The sequence below is a fragment of the Musca autumnalis genome, unplaced genomic scaffold (assembly GCF_047663935.1).
Source record: "Musca autumnalis isolate F117 unplaced genomic scaffold, ASM4766393v1 scaffold_5, whole genome shotgun sequence".
NCBI lineage: Eukaryota > Metazoa > Arthropoda > Insecta > Diptera > Muscidae > Musca > Musca autumnalis.
Window position 1 is genome coordinate 187,139,207 of NW_027412088.1, and position 18,078 is coordinate 187,157,284.

Genomic DNA, 18,078 nt, shown 5'->3' on the forward strand with positions numbered 1-18,078 from the left:
AAGGTTAATGTGCACGGGTATGTCAACCGTATATAACGGTAATTTTTTTGATGCATTTCAATTTAGTCCTTTTTATTATCAGGGGGTAAAAACCATATAGTTAACAAAATTTTCGAATTGGACCACGTTTTCAAATTAACATACAAAAAACATTTTTTGGAAAGATACGTCACGTTTGACTATATAATTCCAGTACATTATTTAGAAACGCATTCGCGTTAACAAAAAATCAATAGAACAATATTCAGTAAAATTTTTCAATCTCCGAATTTTATCACAAATTTCAGAGTGATCGTCATAACAAATATTTGTCCATTTCGTAGCTTTTTTTTCCAAATTATATAAACCAAGCTTTGTTCCTGCACCCAACGCCAAATTTAGTACCATTTAGTACTTTTCGTTCCCCTATAGCAGGTATTTCTCACTTTAACCGTTTACACAATACCAAAATGGTTTTTGTACCAACATGTTACCAAACTTTTCGTACACATAATTAAACGTTTCAAAACTTATTTCCTTATATTCAAGATATATTCCAACCGCAATTCACTTTTCCAAATTTTGTACCATTTACCAATTTTCGTACACGACTTTACAAAAACTACTTTCATATCTCAGCTCCATCCGTTCACCTAAATCCAAATTATAGCCAATGTAGTTTCATTTAGCACTTTTCCATAAGTACGAATTTCCAAAGTTACCGCAATCCTTCACTCCAACAGTAATCTGTTCACGCAAATACAAATTGTATCGAATTTAGTACCACTTAGTACTGCTTCGTGCACATTAGTATGATTTTCCAAAGATACCTCCATATCTCAATTCTACTTTCCAACAGCAATCTTAATTCCAAATTTCTGGATTCCAGCTCTATCTGTTCACCCAAATCCAATTCATACTAAACTCACTACCATTTAGGACTTTTCGACCTTTGGTACATCTTTCTTACTCTTTGTCAGTGACCCTCATTCCAAATTTCAGGATTCCAGCTCTATTCGTTAACCCAAATCGAAATTGTACTATATTTAGTACTATTTAGTACTTTTCGTACACTTTTAGTTGGAATTTCCAAAAACCTTTCTTTGTTACTCTCCATCAGTGACCCCCATTCCAAATTCCAGGATTACTGCTCTATCCGTTCACCCAAGTCCAAATTGTACTAATTTTAGTACCATTTAGTACTTTTCGTATCCTTATAGTTCGAATTTCCAAAAACCTTTCAACGTTACCCTTCATCAGTGAATCTCATTTCAAATTTCAGGATTCCAGCTCCGTTCACCCAAATCATACTAAACTCATTACCATTAAGGACTTTTCGACCTTTGGTACATCTTTCTTACTCTTCATCAATGACCCTCATTCCAAATTTCAGGATTCCAGCTTTATCCGTTCACGTTCATCCAAATTGTACTAAATTTAGTACCATTTAATACTTTTGTTACTCTCAATCAGTGACCCTCATTCCAAATTTCAGGATTCCAGCTCTATCCGTTCACCCAAATCCAAATTGTACTAAATTTAGTACCATTTAGTACTTTTCGTACCCTTATAGTTCGAATTTGCAAAAACCTTTCATTGTTACTCTTCTTCATTGACTCTCTTTCCAAATTTCAGGATTCCAGCTCTATCCGTTCGCCCAAATCCAAATTGTACTAAATTTAGTACTTTTCGTACCCTAATAGATCGAATTTGCAAAAACCTTTCATTGTTACTCTTCATCAGTGACTCTCATTTCAAATTTCAGGATTCCAGCTCTATCCGTTCACCCAAATTCAAATTGTACTAAATTTAGTACCATTTGGTACTTTTCGTGCACTTATAGTTCGAGTTTTCAAAAACTTTTCTTTGTTACTCTCCGTCAGTGATACTTATTCCAAATCCGAAATCCAAATCGTACCAAATTTAGTACCATTTAGTACTTCTCGTACCCTTATAGTTCGAATTTCCAAAAACCTTTCATCGTTACTCTTCATCAATGACTCTCATTTCAAGCTTCAGGATTCCAGCTCTATCCGTTCACCCAAATCCAAATTGTACTAAATTTAGTACCATTTGGTACCTTTCGTGCAATTATAGTTCGAATTTTCAAAAGCTTTTCTTTGCTATTCTCCATCAGTTGTAGTCATTCCAAATTTCAGCATTACAGCTCTATCTGTTCACCGAAATCCAAATCGTACTAAATTTAGTACCTTTCGTACCCATATAGTTCGAATTTCCAAAAACCTTTCATCGTTACTCTTCATCAGAGACCCTCATTCCAAATTTCAGGATTCCAGCTCTATCCGTTCACCCAAAATGTACTAAATTTAGTACCATTTAGTACTTTTCGTGCACTTATAGTTCGAATTTCCAAAAACCTTTCTTTGTTTCTCTCCATCAGTGACGCTTATTCTAAATTTCAGGATTCCAGCTCTATCCGTTCACCCAAATCCAAATTGTACTAAATTTAGTACTTTTCGTACCCTTATAGTTCGAATTTCCAAAAACCTTTATTGTTACTCTTCATCAAGGACCCTCATTCCAAATTTCAGGATTCCAGCTCTATCTGTTTACCGAAACCCAAATCGTACTAAATTTAGTACCATTTAGTACTTTTCGTACCCTTATAGTTCGAATTTCCAAAAACCTTTTATCGTTACTCTTCATCAGTGACTCTCATTTCAAATTTCAGGATTCCACCTCTATCCGTTCACCCAAATCCAAATTGTACTAAATTTAGTACTATTTGGTACTTTTCGTGCACTTATAGTTCGAATTTTGTAAAACATTTCTTTGTTACTCTCCATCAGTGATACTCAATACAAATTTCAGGATTCCGGCTCTATCTGTTCACCGAAATCCAAATCGTACTAAATTTAGTACTTTTCGTACCCTTATATTTCGCATTTCCAAAAACCTTTCATCGTTACTCTTCATCAGTGACTCTCATTCCAAATTTGAGGATTCCAGCTCTATCCGTTCACCCAAACCCAAATTGTACTAAATTTAATACCATTTAAAACTTTTCGTTCACTTATAGTTCGAATTTCCAAAAACCTTTCTTTGTTACTCTCCATCGGTGACCCTCATTCTAAATTTCAGGATTCCAGCTCTATCCGTTCACCCAAATCCAAATTGTACTAAATTTAGTACCATTTAGTACTTTTCGTACCCTTATAGTTCGAATTTCCAAAAACCTTTATTGTTACTCTTCATCAAGGACCCTCATTCCAAATTTCAGGAATCCAGCTCTATCCGTTCACCCAAATCCAAATTGTACTAAATTTAGTACCCTTTAGTACTTTTCGTACACTTATAGTTCGAATTTCCAAAAACCCTTTGGTACATCTTTCTAGCTCTCCATTAGTTACCCTCATTCCAAATTTTAGAGTTCTAGCTCTACGCGTTCGCGTAATACAAAGGGTACCATATTTAGTACCTTTTGGTACTTTTCGTACCCTTCCAGTTCGAATTTCGAAAAATCCAGCCTTATCTCACCCCTACACACCAACAGCAACCCACACTAAAAATTTCAAGTTTCTAGCTTCAGCCATTTCGTCTGGGCGTTGATGAATCAGTCAGTCAGTCAGTCACTCACCTCACTACTCTTTTATATATATAGATTTTGTTAGTCTAGAGCAAACCTTTGGTAGTCCAAACGAAAAGTTTTTTGGGTTTCTAAGAGAAGATCTTCATGTATTTGAAAAGAAGATTTATAGGTTTTCTAATGCATTATTTTTAGATAATTAAAGAAGGATATTTCGTTCATCAAACAAAAAAGTTTTTAGTATTTTAAAGAAAGGATTTTAAGTCATCTATAGGAAGATTTTTGGATCGTCTGAAGAAAGTTGCTAGGATCGCTAAGAAGAAAGGTAGGTCTTTTGGCCTTGTAATAATGATCGTTTTGTTTTCTAAAGGATGACCCTTCGGTCTTTTAAACGAAGACCTCTTGGCCTTCCAAGGGAAGATTATTTGACCGTTTAAAAGAGGATATTTTCGTTATCTATTAAAATACCTTTATAATAATATAATAATAATTGTTCCACAAACATCCCAGAAGGGACAATGGAGACTTCTCTCATATCAATGAGTGCACCCCGATTCATATTAGCTCAATGATATGGAACCTACTGTTTATCGCCGAGTCCGAACGGCGTGTCTAAGACACCACCTGTAGAGAAGGTTTACAAGGCTGAAATACTCAAGAAATGTCGCCAACATTACTGAGGGGTATTTTGGTCTCTAACCTTCATCGTTACCGAGACATATGACGCAGACGAATGATTCGCCTGTGAAAGCATGAACTTCTTAACAGTAGGCCCCTGTTTCTCAGACGACCTTTTGATTTCGTTTGGACGACTGCGTACTAGCGGCCTTTGAAGTGGTCGACGCTGTTACAGATCCATCACTACGCGCGTTTGCATCTTTCTTGGATGGTTTTTCTCTGCCCACCAACTGTTTCACCTCCATCACCTTGGTATGGGTTTTGGACCACCAAACCCGTCTCGGAGAATTTACTTCTTGGAAGACTGTGACTTAGCTGTCTTAGACAACTAGACTTACATTTTGCAATAAGTTGGGAATCTAGAGTTCTCAACAGCTTATAAATCTTCACCGGTTGAGACTGAGTTGTCACCTTAGGATTCCCGTTTAAGGTGGATGGCTGCCTTTACACCTCCTCAGCCGATCCAGTATGCGGATTTGCCAATGCAGTACTACAAATCGAACTCCTCCATGGAGGCCTCGAGAAGTGTTCTTCCTGTACTTGACGTGGGTATTTCACCGAGTGGGGAATCTAGAGTTCTCAACAGCTTATAAATCTTCACCGGTTGAGACTGAGTTGTGACCTTAGGATTTCCCTTTAAGGTGGATGGCTGCCTTTACACCTCCTCAGCCGATCCAGTTTGCGGATTTGCCAATGCAGTACTACAAACAGAACTTTTCCATGGAGGTCTGGAGAAGTGTTCTTCCTGTACTTGACGTGGGTATTTCACTAATAGGAAGTGCCCTCTTAGCTATGTGAGGATATTTCCTTTCGAACTTCCTCACAAATTTGAGGTTCGTTCATATCAACTGAAATTCCTTTTCGCTGATGATTTTCGAATCTTTATTGACGTACCGACTGCAGTATGTAACTGCCTTTCGGGTTCGGATTATTGGAAACCGTCTGTCCTTTTGATCGATTATTCTGCCTTATTACTTTCTTCCTCCAATGGTTCCTGCCTAAAAAGTAAGGGGTTTTCGGGTTTGTCTGACTCTAACAAGTCCGGTCCAATGAAACGGGTCGGTTCAGCATCCTTTCCAACGGATTGGTGTTTAATATATTAACTTAACAAAAAATTCTCATCAAAAAGTCTTCCACAAGCCTCTAGAGGTCTTCTAAATATAAAAGAAGACACTTAGAGGTCTTCTGTGCACAAAATACAACCACTTGAGGTCTTTTACAGACAACAGTAGTCTTGTAGAGGTCTTCTAAAGACAAAAGAAGAGCTCTTGAGGTTGTCTGAAGACAAAAGAGGTCTTCTATAGACAAAAGAAGACTGCCCAAGGTCGTCTATTGACAAAAGAAGAACTGTTGACGTCGTCTAAAGACAAACAAGACTCCCAGAGGTCTTCTATATACAAGAGAAATAGTGTTCAGTTCGTCAAAAGACAAAAGAAGGGCCCTTGAGGTCTTCTATAGACAATAAGAGACCGCCTCGGGTCTTCTAAAGACAAAAGAAGAACTCTTGAGGTCGTCTAAAGACAACAGAAGATCCCCAGAGGTATTATATAGACAACAGAAAAAATCTTGAGGTCGACTAAAGATAAAAGAAGACCACTTAGAGGTCTTCTGTGCACAAAATACAACCACTTGAGGTCTTTTACAGACAACAGTAGTCTTGTAGAGGTCTTCTAAAGACAAAAGAAGAGCTCTTGAGGTTGTCTGAAGACAAAAGAGGTCTTCTATAGACAAAAGAAGACTGCCCAAGGTCGTCTATTGACAAAAGAAGAACTGTTGACGTCGTCTAAAGAGAAAAGAAGAGTCCTTGAGATCTTGTATACACTATAGAAGACCGCCGGAGGTCTTCAATAGACAATAGGCTAACTCTTGGGGTGTTTTAAAGACAAAGGAAGACACAATAATTGTTCCACAAACATCCCAAAAGGGACAAGGGAGACTTCTCTCATATCAATGAGTGCACCTAGATTCATATTAGATCAATGATATGGGACCTACAGTTTATCGCCGAGTCCGAACGGCGTGTCTAAGACACCACATGGCTGAAATACTCAGGAAATGACGCCAACATTACTGAGGGGTATTTTGCCACCGTTGAAAAGTGTTTTGATGTTGCCTGGCCGGGGAATCGAACCCACGACCTTATGTGTGCAAGTTGGGTGTGCATACCATTACACCACGGTGGCACCCGAGGTCTTTTATAGACAATAGAAGACCGCCGTAGGTCTTTTACAGACAAGAGAAGAACTCTTGAGGTCGTTTAAAGACAAAAGGTCTCTCAAAGAGGTCTTCCCTAGACAATCGAATAGGGAAGATCGGATGGACTTGCCATAGAAGACTGCAAAGTCTTTTCCTAGAAGGGCAAAATATTTTCGTATAGAAGTTCCTATTACCTGCCTGTAGAAGTCAGAAAAGTTTTTCCTCAAAAGGTCTTCCAGTCGATGTTACTCGTTTTCTATTTAAAGACCTTTTTGCCTTCTTTATACCCTCAGCCTTTAGGCTAGAAAGGGTATATACACTTTCATACGGGCAAAATGTGCCTCATCGAAGTAATGGGTTTAGACCCCAAGTATGTTTGGACAAATGTGTTTCAGACAATTTGGAGTTGATTTAGCAATGTCCGTCCGTCTGTCTCTCTGTCTGGCTGGCTGGTGCGCACGATAACTCTCGAACGGATGAACCGATTCGGTTCAAATTTTGTCTTTCGTAATATTTTGTCCAAACTTAGTTTAAGTTCGAAGATGAGCTATATCGGTCCACTCCTTCCGGTACCTCCCCCACAAAAGTTCCAAAATGTTCGGAAAATTTGTGGGCACGATAACTCTTGAAGAAAGTAACCGATTTGGTCCATACTTTGCACATCGTGAAATTTCTACCAAACTTAGATAAGGTTTCAAAATGGACTCAATCGGCCCACTCCTTCGGGTACATCCCACTCAAAATTTCGGATAAGTTCAGTTTAGGACCTGCTCTCGAATCGCTTTGATTTTTGTTGCCGCAGCTTGTATTAACTTCCCCACATATGATGGTACAAGTTTCATCAGGGGCAAGTCCATACTGCCTGAGAAAATGGCCGGAAAGTTGCAAAAAGCCCCTATGACACCTTGTGTAGTGATTGGAGCGATAGGTATCGAACGGATCTGTCGACTCGGTCCAACATTTGGCCTTTGTAATATTTTATCAAAACATAGGTTAAATTCGAAGATGGGCAATATCGGTTCACTCCTTTAGGTACCTCCCCCACAAAACTTCAAAAATGTTCGGAAAAATTGTTCGTACGGTAACTCTTGAAGGGAGTGGTTGAATTGGTCCATACTTTACACATCCTAATATATCTACTAGATATAGATCAGGTTCAAATATGGACTTTATTTGTCCACTCCATCCGGTGCCTCCCACACAAAATTTCGGATAAGTTCACTTGAGAACCTGCTAACGAATCACTTTGATTTTTGTTCAAGCGACTTGCATTCGCTGCCTCAATTACGATGGTAAACGTTTTTTCAGGGGCAAGCCCATTCCTTTTATTATCTCCTCCGCAAAACTTTTGATCTCTAATCCTAATCAACATTTTTGTCGGTTCAAATTCCCAAAATTTTTAAAAACCCCTAAATACATACGTTTTTTGGGGAAAAAAATGTTTTAATATATACATGCTGAGGGTATATCTCTGTCGGCAAAGCCGACTGATACTTTTTTACTTGTTTCTGAAAGATTACGATTTGTCCAGAAGGTCTCTGCAGATAAAACAAAGTAATTTAATGGAAGGTCATAAAGTCTTTCCGCATAAGACTAAAATATATTATTACACTGTGCAACAAAATGGAGGTGAAAGTCGGGGGCACGAAACAATCCTGTTGGGGAAGAAAGACCTTGGTGAGTATATTAATAACTCCGAAGGACAGATCCGCCGTGAGTCGAACTTCCGCGTTATGGCGTGATGGAGTTTTTGCTAGAGACCCTGTAAGCCATCAGGAATTACCGTTATATCTTTGTTCATTGTTGCTTTAGCTTATTTTTCAGATTACATGTCTTCAGTCGAATCGAATGAGGATTATTTTCGTAGAGCATTTCGACCTTCTAACTCGCTTCCTTCAATGTCCTTTTCGTCCTTTATTTTAAGAGCCGCTATAAAAGTACCACAAGATGACGTTTTTCAGCTTCGAAATGTTCTGCAAAAATGTCGCTCAGAAAATTTTAGGTACGGCTCTCATTGACAACTAATCGATTTTGTTGCAAAAACTTCATCACGCCATAACGCGGAAGTTCGACTCACGGCGGATCTGTCCTTTGGGATTCTTAATATGCTCACCAAGGGTTTTCATCTCCAAAAGGAATTATCTTTGCCCCAAAATTTGTGTTCACAGTGTTATAGACGATTAGAAGGAGCAAGTTGTTTTCCTGTTGAAATTCGAAAGTTCTGTGGTCTTCTAAATCATAATCTTTTCGTCTTCAAAAAGAAGAACTTGTGGTCTTGTATAAAAGTGCCAAACGTAATTGAATTCAATGAGAAGTTCTATCGGTCTTTGGCCCTTTAACGAGAAAGTTTGGACTAGTCTATTCCAGATCATTGTGTCTTCTATATGGATACCATTTGGCCTTCTAAAGGAAGACACATCTGTAGAAGACTTAATGGCCATCTACAGGTAGAAGAACTGCTTCTTTTATAATGCCAAATTGCCTTTATTTAGAAGACCTTAACGGTCTTTCTTTAAAAGACCAAAAGTTGTTTTGAAAGTAGGCAGATAGCTCTTCCTTAAATGATCAATAAGTTTTGCTTAGTAGACCAATGGCCTTGATTTTGAAGACATAAAAAATGTATGTTAGTTGCTCCGCTCTGTACTGTCTATTGAATTGGTAACTACCTGGCCACCTCGTTTACTGCCTTTGTAGACTCACTATAGCTGACCCAAGATGTTTGCTTAGCTTTCTTGATTTTGAAATATTGAAATTGACATTAATAAAGGCACCCTAATCAGTACTGAGTTTCGCCTTACTGGCTTTATTATATGATTTCCTAGCTTCTTTAAGAAGATTAGCTAACTTTTATTTCTACCTAATCGATTGGGACTTAAACAGGAGTCCTTACAGCAAGTCAGGAGAATTTTGGTAAGGGTATCCATAGATCTCTCCACCATTAACTGTCGCCTACATAAGAAAATCCACCGAGTTCTTATCAGCAACCAATGACTATCACCGATTCATCCATTGGGATTAGCCATGTCGATGATCGCAACCCTCTAATTATTCGGCACACCCATGTCAAGATGCTTCAGGTTAGACGATGTACAAGGTTTCTGCGAAGATGCACTGACTGAAGGAATTTTGGTCTCTAACCTTTATCGTCACCGAGACATACGAAACAGACGAATGATCCGCCTGTGAAAACATGAACTTCTACCCACTACTAGGTTTCTGCGAAGATGCACTGACTGAAGGAATTTTGGTCTCTAACCTTTATCGTCACCGAGACATACGAAACAGACGAATGATCCGCCTGAGAAAACATGAACTTCTTAACAGTAGGCCCCTGTTTCTCAAACGATCTTTTGATTTCGGGTTGGTCGACTGCGTACTAGCGGCCTTTAAAGTGGTCGACGCTGTTACAGATCCATCACTACGCGCCTTTGCATCTTTCTTGGATGGTTTTTGCCTGCCTACCAACTGTTTCACCTCCATCACCTTGGTATGGGAGTTTGGAGAAGTGTGCAGATGAGAAGCCCGCCAACACCGTCTCGGAGAATTTTCTTCTTGGAAGACTGTGACTTAGCCGTCTTAGAAAACTTGGGCTTACATTTTGCAATAAGTGGGGAATCTAGAGTTCTCAACAGCTTATAAATCTTCACCGGTTGAGACTTAGTTGTCGCCTTAGGATTCCCCTTTAAGGTGGATGGAATAGATGGCTGCCTTTACGTAGCTTTGACACATAGAGTCTGAAATGAGGATGATGCCCCTCAATCAGCAACCAATGACTATCACCGATTCTTCCATTGGGATTAGCCTTGTCGATGATCGCAACCCTCTAATTATTCGGCACAGCTATGTCAAGATGCTTCAGGTTAGACGATGTACTAGGTTTCTGCGAAGATGCACTCGTCACCGAGACATACGAAACAGACGAATTGATCCGCCTTTGAAAACATGAACTTCTTAAAAGTAGGCTCCTGTTTCTCAGACCAACTTTTGATTTCGGGTTGGTCGACTGCGTACTAGCGGCCTTTGAAGTGATCGATGCTGTTACAGATCCATCACTACGCACGTTTGCATCTTTCTTCGATGGTTTTCTCTGCCCACCAACTGTTTCACCTCCATATACCAGGGTGTATGGGGTTTTGGAGAAGTGTGCAGATGAGGAGCCCACCAAAACCGTCTCGGAGAATTTTCTTCTTGGAAGACTGTGACTTAGCCATCTTAGACAACTTGGACTTACATTTTGCAATAAGTGGGAAATCCAGAGTTCTCTACAGCTTATAAATCTTGACCGGTTGAGACTGAGCTGCCTTTACACCTCCTCAGCCGCTCCAGTTTGCGGATTTGCCAATGCAGTACTACAAACAGAACTTTTCCATGGAGGTCTGGAGAAGTGTTCTTCCTGTACTTGACGTGGGTATTTCACTGATAGGAAGGTGCCCTCTTAGCTATGTGAGGATATTTCCTTTCGAACTTCCTCGCAAATTTGAGGTTCGTTCTTAGCAACTGAAATTCCTTTTCGCTGATGGTTTTCGAATCTTTATTGACGTACCGACTGCAGTATGTAACTGCCTTTCGGTTTCGGATTATTGGAAACCGTCTGTCTTTTTTGATCGATAATTCTGCCTTATCACTTTCTTCCTCCAATGGTTTCTGCCTAAGAAGTAAGGGTTTTTCGGGGTTGTCTGACTCTAACAAGTCCGGTCCAATGAAACGGGTCGGTTCAGCATCCTTTCCAACGGATTGGTGTTTAATATATTAACTTAACAAAAAATTCTCATCAAAAAGTCTTCCACAAGCCCCTTGAGGTCGTCTAAAGATAAAAGAGGACACTTAGAGGTATCCTATGTACAAAATAAGACCACTTGAGGACTTTTATAAAAAAAAAAACAGATCTGTTGAGGTCGTCTAAAGACAAAGGAACAGCTATTAAGGTTGTCTGACAACAGAAGAACTGTTGACTTAGTCTAAAGACAAACAAGACTCCTATAGGTCTTCTATATAGAAGAGAAATACTGTTCAGGTCGTCAAAAGACAAAAGAAGAGCCCTAGAGGTCTTCTATAGACAATAAAAGGCCCCTTGGGGTCTTCTAAAGACAAGAGAAGAACTCTTGAGGTCGCCTAAAGACAACAGAAGATCCCTAGAGGTATTGTATAGACAACAGAAAAAATCTTGAGGTCGGCTAAAGATAAAAGAAGACCACTTTGAGGCCGACTAAAGATAAAAGAAGACCACTTAGAGGTCTTCTGTGCACAAAATACGACCACTTGAGGTCTTTTACAGACAACCGTAGCCTTGTAGAGGTCTTCTAAAGACAAAAGAAGAGCTCTTGAGGTTGTCTGAAGACAAAAGAGGTCTTCTATAGACAAAAGAAGACTGCCCAAGGTCGTCTATTGACAAAAGAAGAACTGTTGACGTCGTCTAAAGAGAAAAGAAGAGTCCTTGAGATCTTGTATACACTATAGAAGACCGCCGGAGGTCTTCAATAGACAAGAGGCTAACTCTTGGGGTGTTTTAAAGACAAAGGAAGACACAATAATTGTTCCACAAACATCCCAAAAGGGACAAGGGAGACTTCTCTCATATCAATGAGTGCACCTCGATTCATATTAGATCAATGATATGGGACCTACAGTTTATCGCCGAGTCCGAACTGCGTGTCTAAGATACCACATGGCTGAAATACTCAGGAAATGACGCCAACATTACTGAGGGGTATTTTGCCACCGTTGAAAAGTGTTTTGATGTTGCCTTGGCGGGGAATCGAACCCACGACCTTATGTGTGCAAGTTGGGTGTGCATACCATTACACCACGGTGGCACCCGAGGTCTTTTATAGACAATAGAAGACCGCCGTAGGTCTTTTACAGACAAGAGAAGAACTCTTGAGGTCGTTTAAAGACAAAAGGTCTTCGTTTAAAGACAAAAGGTCTCTCAAAGAGGTCTTCCCTAGACAATCGAATAAGGAAGATCGGATGGACTTGCCATAGAAGACTGCAAAGTCTTTTCCTAGAAGGGCAAAATATTTTCATATAAGAAGTTCCTATGACCTGCCTATAGAAGTCAAAATTTTTTTTCCTCAAAAGGTCTTCCAGTCGATGTTACTCGTTTTCTATTTAAAGACCTTTTATCCTTCTTTTATAGACAACTCTGTTAAAAACCAATTTTTAATGTTTTCTTCCTCTTTCTTCTTCCAGATATGAATCCCAAAATCCTTCTAAAAACCCCGTGGATCGTGAATACAATTGGCATGACTACATCTGCCACCTGTGTAACATTACAACCTATCGTAAAAGGGTTAGAGCTTTACCGGTTAATGAGTTTCCATTTGTGCGGAATCGAAAAAGTGAAGATGGCCTACTGCTAGAGAATGGTGAATATGCAGTGGTGTGTTTGGATTGTTATGAAAGTTTGAGGTAAGAAAACAATATCCATTATAAAATGAATACCCAATAAAAGCTTTATTCTTTTATTTTCTTCCAGGCAACAAGCATCTCAGCATGATCGCTTTGGTGTTCCCATATCAAAACGGGCCTATAATTGGGTACCACAACCACCACCACCTGAAGATAGTCCCGATGCAGCGGTGGCCCGTTTACCATGCGGTGAACGTTCTGATAGAGTTGTAAGTTTTCTTTTCATCCACCCTTTCTTTCATTCTTTTTCTTTAAGAGGTGCCATTTTCTTTAAGTGGTGTCTTGAACTTTGCTGTGTTCCTCTGTTGTTTTGTTTCTTTTTTTCTTTCAAACAATTAACACACATTCTCTAATGTTTATGTTTTCTTTTTCTTTGCGTTTTGTGTTTTTCTTGCGGTTTAGCCAATTACCAATGCTCTAAGACCAGTTGCCTCCAACAAAAAGAGTAGTTCACCCAAGCTATATGACAAGTCTTCTAGAGAAGGTAAGTGATGTTATGACCACCATACTACACTACAAGTATTAAATTTCTTCTTAACAAAAAAAAAAAAAAAGCAGAACAGAACAAGAGAATAAGTAGTCACACATAATATTATATATCTAAAATGTTTAATAGCCCTCTAAGTAGTATCAATAAGCTCTTAAAACAACATGACCAAAGCCTCTTTCCACTCAACCATCCACCCACCCATCCATAAGTGTTTATGCTTTGGGTTTATGAAATGGAGGAAACAAAAATAAATACCAATTGGCTTCAGCACTTAACCGTACGACCATTCAGAAGCCATCGTGACCAACTTGATGTGTTAATGCTATTGATTTGCTTTCTCTATTTGTTCGTCATCATCACCATCATTTTTGTAACAAATCCTCGCCGTGTGGGTCTGTTGTTCTGTTTAACCTGCCTCCTCCTCCTCATCCACTCAATTGGTAATGTGAGAAAACAAAATATAATGCTTAACATTACAAAGCTTTCAGTTAAATCGGATTATATTGATTACAGCAAATATAATAGGAGGACTATACAAACAGAAGATTATGTTGGCTGCTACTGCTGCACCTACTGTTGTTGTTGTTGATGTTGTTTTGTTACAAATAATGGTGAGGTGTGTTGGAAGAGGGTATTTACTTAGTTGCTATATATACAGTAGATTGCCATGTGGGTTGTAATAGCCTTTCTGACATATATTTTATTTAGGAAAAAATCGGTATTGGGAAAAGGAGAATGAAAGTATGATCCTTTTTGTCAAGATACACATTAAAAGGAAAATATTTATTTCAGATCAATATCCTTTTAAGCTGCTTGATGTTGGTCTTCAAATTTCAAACTCTGAAAATGAAGAAAAAATACCTATTGATCTGGATTTTTGAAACATTCGTACCATTTTCGAGAGAAGTATGGAGAATGCAATTTTTGTGCAGAAGAACTTTTGAGGTCGTCTAAAGCAAAATAAGACCCCCTAGAGGTATTCTATAGGTAATAGAAGACCCCTAGAGGTGTTCTATAGGTTATAGAAGACCCCTTAGAGGTCTTCTATTATTTATAGAAGACACCTTCAGATCATCTATATACAAAATATGACCACTTGAGGTCTTCTAAACACAAAAGAAGACCCCTAGACAATAGAAGACCGCCTAAGACAATAGAAGATCTCTTCTATAGACAAAAGAAGACCACAGAAGAAGATCTCCTGATGTCGACTGTCTATAGGTTATAGAAGATCCCTAGAGGTATTGTATATATTATAGGAGATCCCTAGAGCTTTTCTATAGGTTATAGGAGACCGTTTCAGGCCTTCTATAGGTTATATAAGACCCCTAGAGATTTTCTATAGGTTATAGAAGACCCCTAGAGATTTTCTATAGGTTATAGAAGATCCCTAGAGGTATTCTATAGGTTATAGGAGAGCCCTAGAGATTTTCTATAGGTTATATAAGGCCGCTTTAGGTCTTCAATAGATTATAGAAGACTGCTTAAGATCTCCTATATGTAAAATATGATCACTTGAGGTCATCTAAAGACAAAAGAAGAACTCTTAAGGTCGTCTAAAAACAAAAAGACCCCTACAGGTCTTCTATAGTTTATAGAAGACGCCTTCAGCTCTTCTATTTACAAAATATGACCAGATGTTCTATAGGTTATAGGAGACCGCTTCAGGTATTCTATAGGTTATAGAAGATCCATAGAAGTCTTCTATAGGTTATAGAAGATCAATAGAGGTCTTTTATAGGTTATAGAAGACCCCTAGAGGTCTTCTGTAGGTTATAGACGAATGCTTCAGATCTTCTATATGTTAAATATGATCAGCTGAGTTCATCTAAAGACAAAAGAAGAACTTTTAAGGTCGTCTAAAAACAAAAAGACCCCTAAAGATCTTCTATAGTTTATAGAAGACAGCTTCAGGTCTTCTATATACACAATATGACCTCTTGAAGTCTTCTAAAGACAAAAGAATAACTCTAGAGGTCTCCTATGGACAATAGAAGACGGCCTAAGACAATAGAAGATCTCTTGAGGTCTTCTATAGATAAAAGAAGACCGCCTGAAGTCATTTATATGTAATATAAGAACACTTGAGGTCCCTAGAAGAACTTTTGAGGTCGTGTAAAGACAGTGTTACAAAATGTTCGACATATCCTGGAGCAGATGTGCCGTCGGACCACAACTTACTCGTCGCAAATATACGAATTAAACTTGCATCGAATAGGACAAAACTGCCTCAAAATAAACTGAATATAGAAAAACTTAAAGACTCGGCAATTAAAAACGAGCTACAAAACAATATTAATAGACAATTACAACAGTTGAATGAAGAAAATGTGCACACATTGTGGAACAAGGTGAAAGATGTTATAAACACGACTGCAAAGAACATTCTGGGAAAGAGAACACCATCAAGAACAGAAGAATGGATTACCGACGAGATTCGAGAACTATGGAATGAACGAAGCAAGTACAAAAATAAAAATTATGAAAAATACTGGGAGATAAACAGGGAAATACGATCCGCGACCCGATCAGCCAAAAATGCTCTATTGAATGCCAAATGCCAGGAAATTGAATTCTTACAAAGTATACATGATGATTTCAACCTCCACAAGAAACTAAAGGAATCCGTCGGTGTATATAGAAAGAAAATATCTAATCCAGTTTTAATTAACGAAAACAATGAAGCTGTCTTTGACTTGGATGGAAAGAAGCAGATATGGGAGGAATACATTAATAATCTTTTTACTGATAACGAACGATCACCTTATGGAGAGGTTTTGCAAATTTCAAGAAGGGGAACACCTATAACACGGAACGAAGTTGAATGCGCTATAAAATCCTTGAAAGATAAAAAGGCTACAGGACCGGACGAAATCCCATCAGAATTGCTAAAGCTTATTAATTCCAATAACGTAAAACTATTAATCAACCTTTTTAACCACATATATAACACTGGAAACTATCCAGAAGAATGGCTCAAATCCACCTTCATCGCAATTCCCAAGTTAAATAATGCAAAGAAATGCAGTGACTTCAGACTCATTAGCTTAATGAGTCATGCTTTGAAGATATTTTTAAAAATAATTCATAGCAGAATATATACTACATGTGAAGCACACATGGGAAATACCCAATTTGGGTTTAAAGAAGGAATGGGCACAAGAGAAGCATTATACTGCATTCAAGTTGTAACACAGAAATGTAGAGATGCCCAGAAGGATGTGTTCATGTGTTTTATTGACTATGAAAAGGCATTCGACACCGTCAAACACGACAAATTGATAGAAATCTTGAATACTATTGGAATACCAGAAAACGAACTCCAGTGCATTAAAAGTCTTTATTGGAATCAGTCGGCACGAATTGACGTAAGTGGAGAACCCACAAAAGAAATTGCCATATCAAGGGGTGTTAGACAGGGATGCCTTTTATCTCCCCTGTTATTCAACGTGTATTCAGAGAAAATATTCCAAGAAACACTCGAAGGAGAAAACATCGGAATCAGAATTCATGGGAAACTAATCAACAATATAAGGTATGCGGACGATGCTACGTTACTGGCAGGGAGCATATCCGGTCTACAAAAACTAGTAGAGAAACTGGCACGTGTAAGTGAGAAATATGGTCTTAAAATCAACATGAAGAAGACGAAGTATATGATCATTAGCAGAAAAAATCCCCATGCTGAGGTGAACTTAAAAGTACAAGGTACACAAATAGAAAGAGTGAGAACCTTTAAATATCTTGGGATGTTAATAAACGACAAATGGGATCCCTCGAAAGAAATAAAAAGTCGAATAGAGATGGCGCGAGATGCTTTCTGTAAATATAGTAAAACCCTGAAAAGTCATGACATAAATATAACAACAAAAATACGTTTCATAAAATGTTATGTTTGGTCGGTGCTGTTATATGGAACAGAAGTTTGGACGCTCAAATCCTCTGATGAAAGAAAATTGGAATCCTTTGAAATATGGATTTACCGGCGAGTACTGAAAATACCATGGACTGCGAAAATTTCTAATGACGAAGTACTAAGAAGGATGAATATAAGCCGGCAATTAATAACAACTATAAAAAGGCGCAAAATAGCGTATCTGGGACATGTATTAAGGATCAACAAATACATAATTTTACAAGCAATTCTGAAGGGAAAAATTGAAGGAAGGCCAGCTAGAGGAAGGAAAGAAACATCCTGGCTCAAAAATATCATGGACTGGACAGGTTATACCAACGAAACCGACCTGCTGAATGCTGCAAAACACAGAGAGCTGACAACCATTATACAATAAGATAATAATTAAAATGCGATAAATATTGAAAAAAAGATGTATTGTACGATCACTTATATCCGGATAACGGATGAGTAAATAAAGAAGAAGAAAGACAAAAGAAGAAGTCTTCTGTAGACAATAGAAGACCGCCTGAGGTCATCTAAAGACAAAAAGACCTCTAGATACAAAAAAAAGAACCTTATAGGTCTTTTATAGACAAGAGAAGAACTGTTGAGGTCGTTTGAAGGCAAAATAATAACCCTAGAGGTCTTCTACAAACAGTATAAACACTTTTGAGGTCGTCTAAAGACAATAGCAGACCGCCTGAAGTCTTCTTTAGAAAATAGAAGACATCCTGAAGCCTTCTATAGGCAATATAAGCCCGTTGGAGGTCTTCTGTAGACAATAGAAGACCGCCTGAGGTCTTCTATATACAAAATAAGACCACTTCAGGTCTTCTGTAAACAACAGAAGATCTCCTGAGGTTTTCTAACAACAAAAGAAGA

At 38.4% G+C, this 18,078-nt stretch overlaps 1 protein-coding gene across 7 annotated transcripts in view; it reads left to right on the plus strand.

Moving 5' to 3' along the window:
• px (MAP7 domain-containg protein plexus) overlaps positions 1 to 18,078 on the plus strand; it is a 184,558-nt gene that overhangs the window by 69,783 nt on the left and 96,697 nt on the right. For all 7 annotated transcript variants that reach the window (XM_073954951.1, XM_073954950.1, XM_073954953.1 and 4 more), the window contains 3 exons: positions 12,590 to 12,808; positions 12,876 to 13,017; positions 13,211 to 13,292. In XM_073954951.1, the coding sequence (XP_073811052.1) occupies positions 12,590 to 12,808; positions 12,876 to 13,017; positions 13,211 to 13,292 (443 nt within the window). The remainder of the gene's footprint in view (positions 1 to 12,589; positions 12,809 to 12,875; positions 13,018 to 13,210; positions 13,293 to 18,078) is intronic.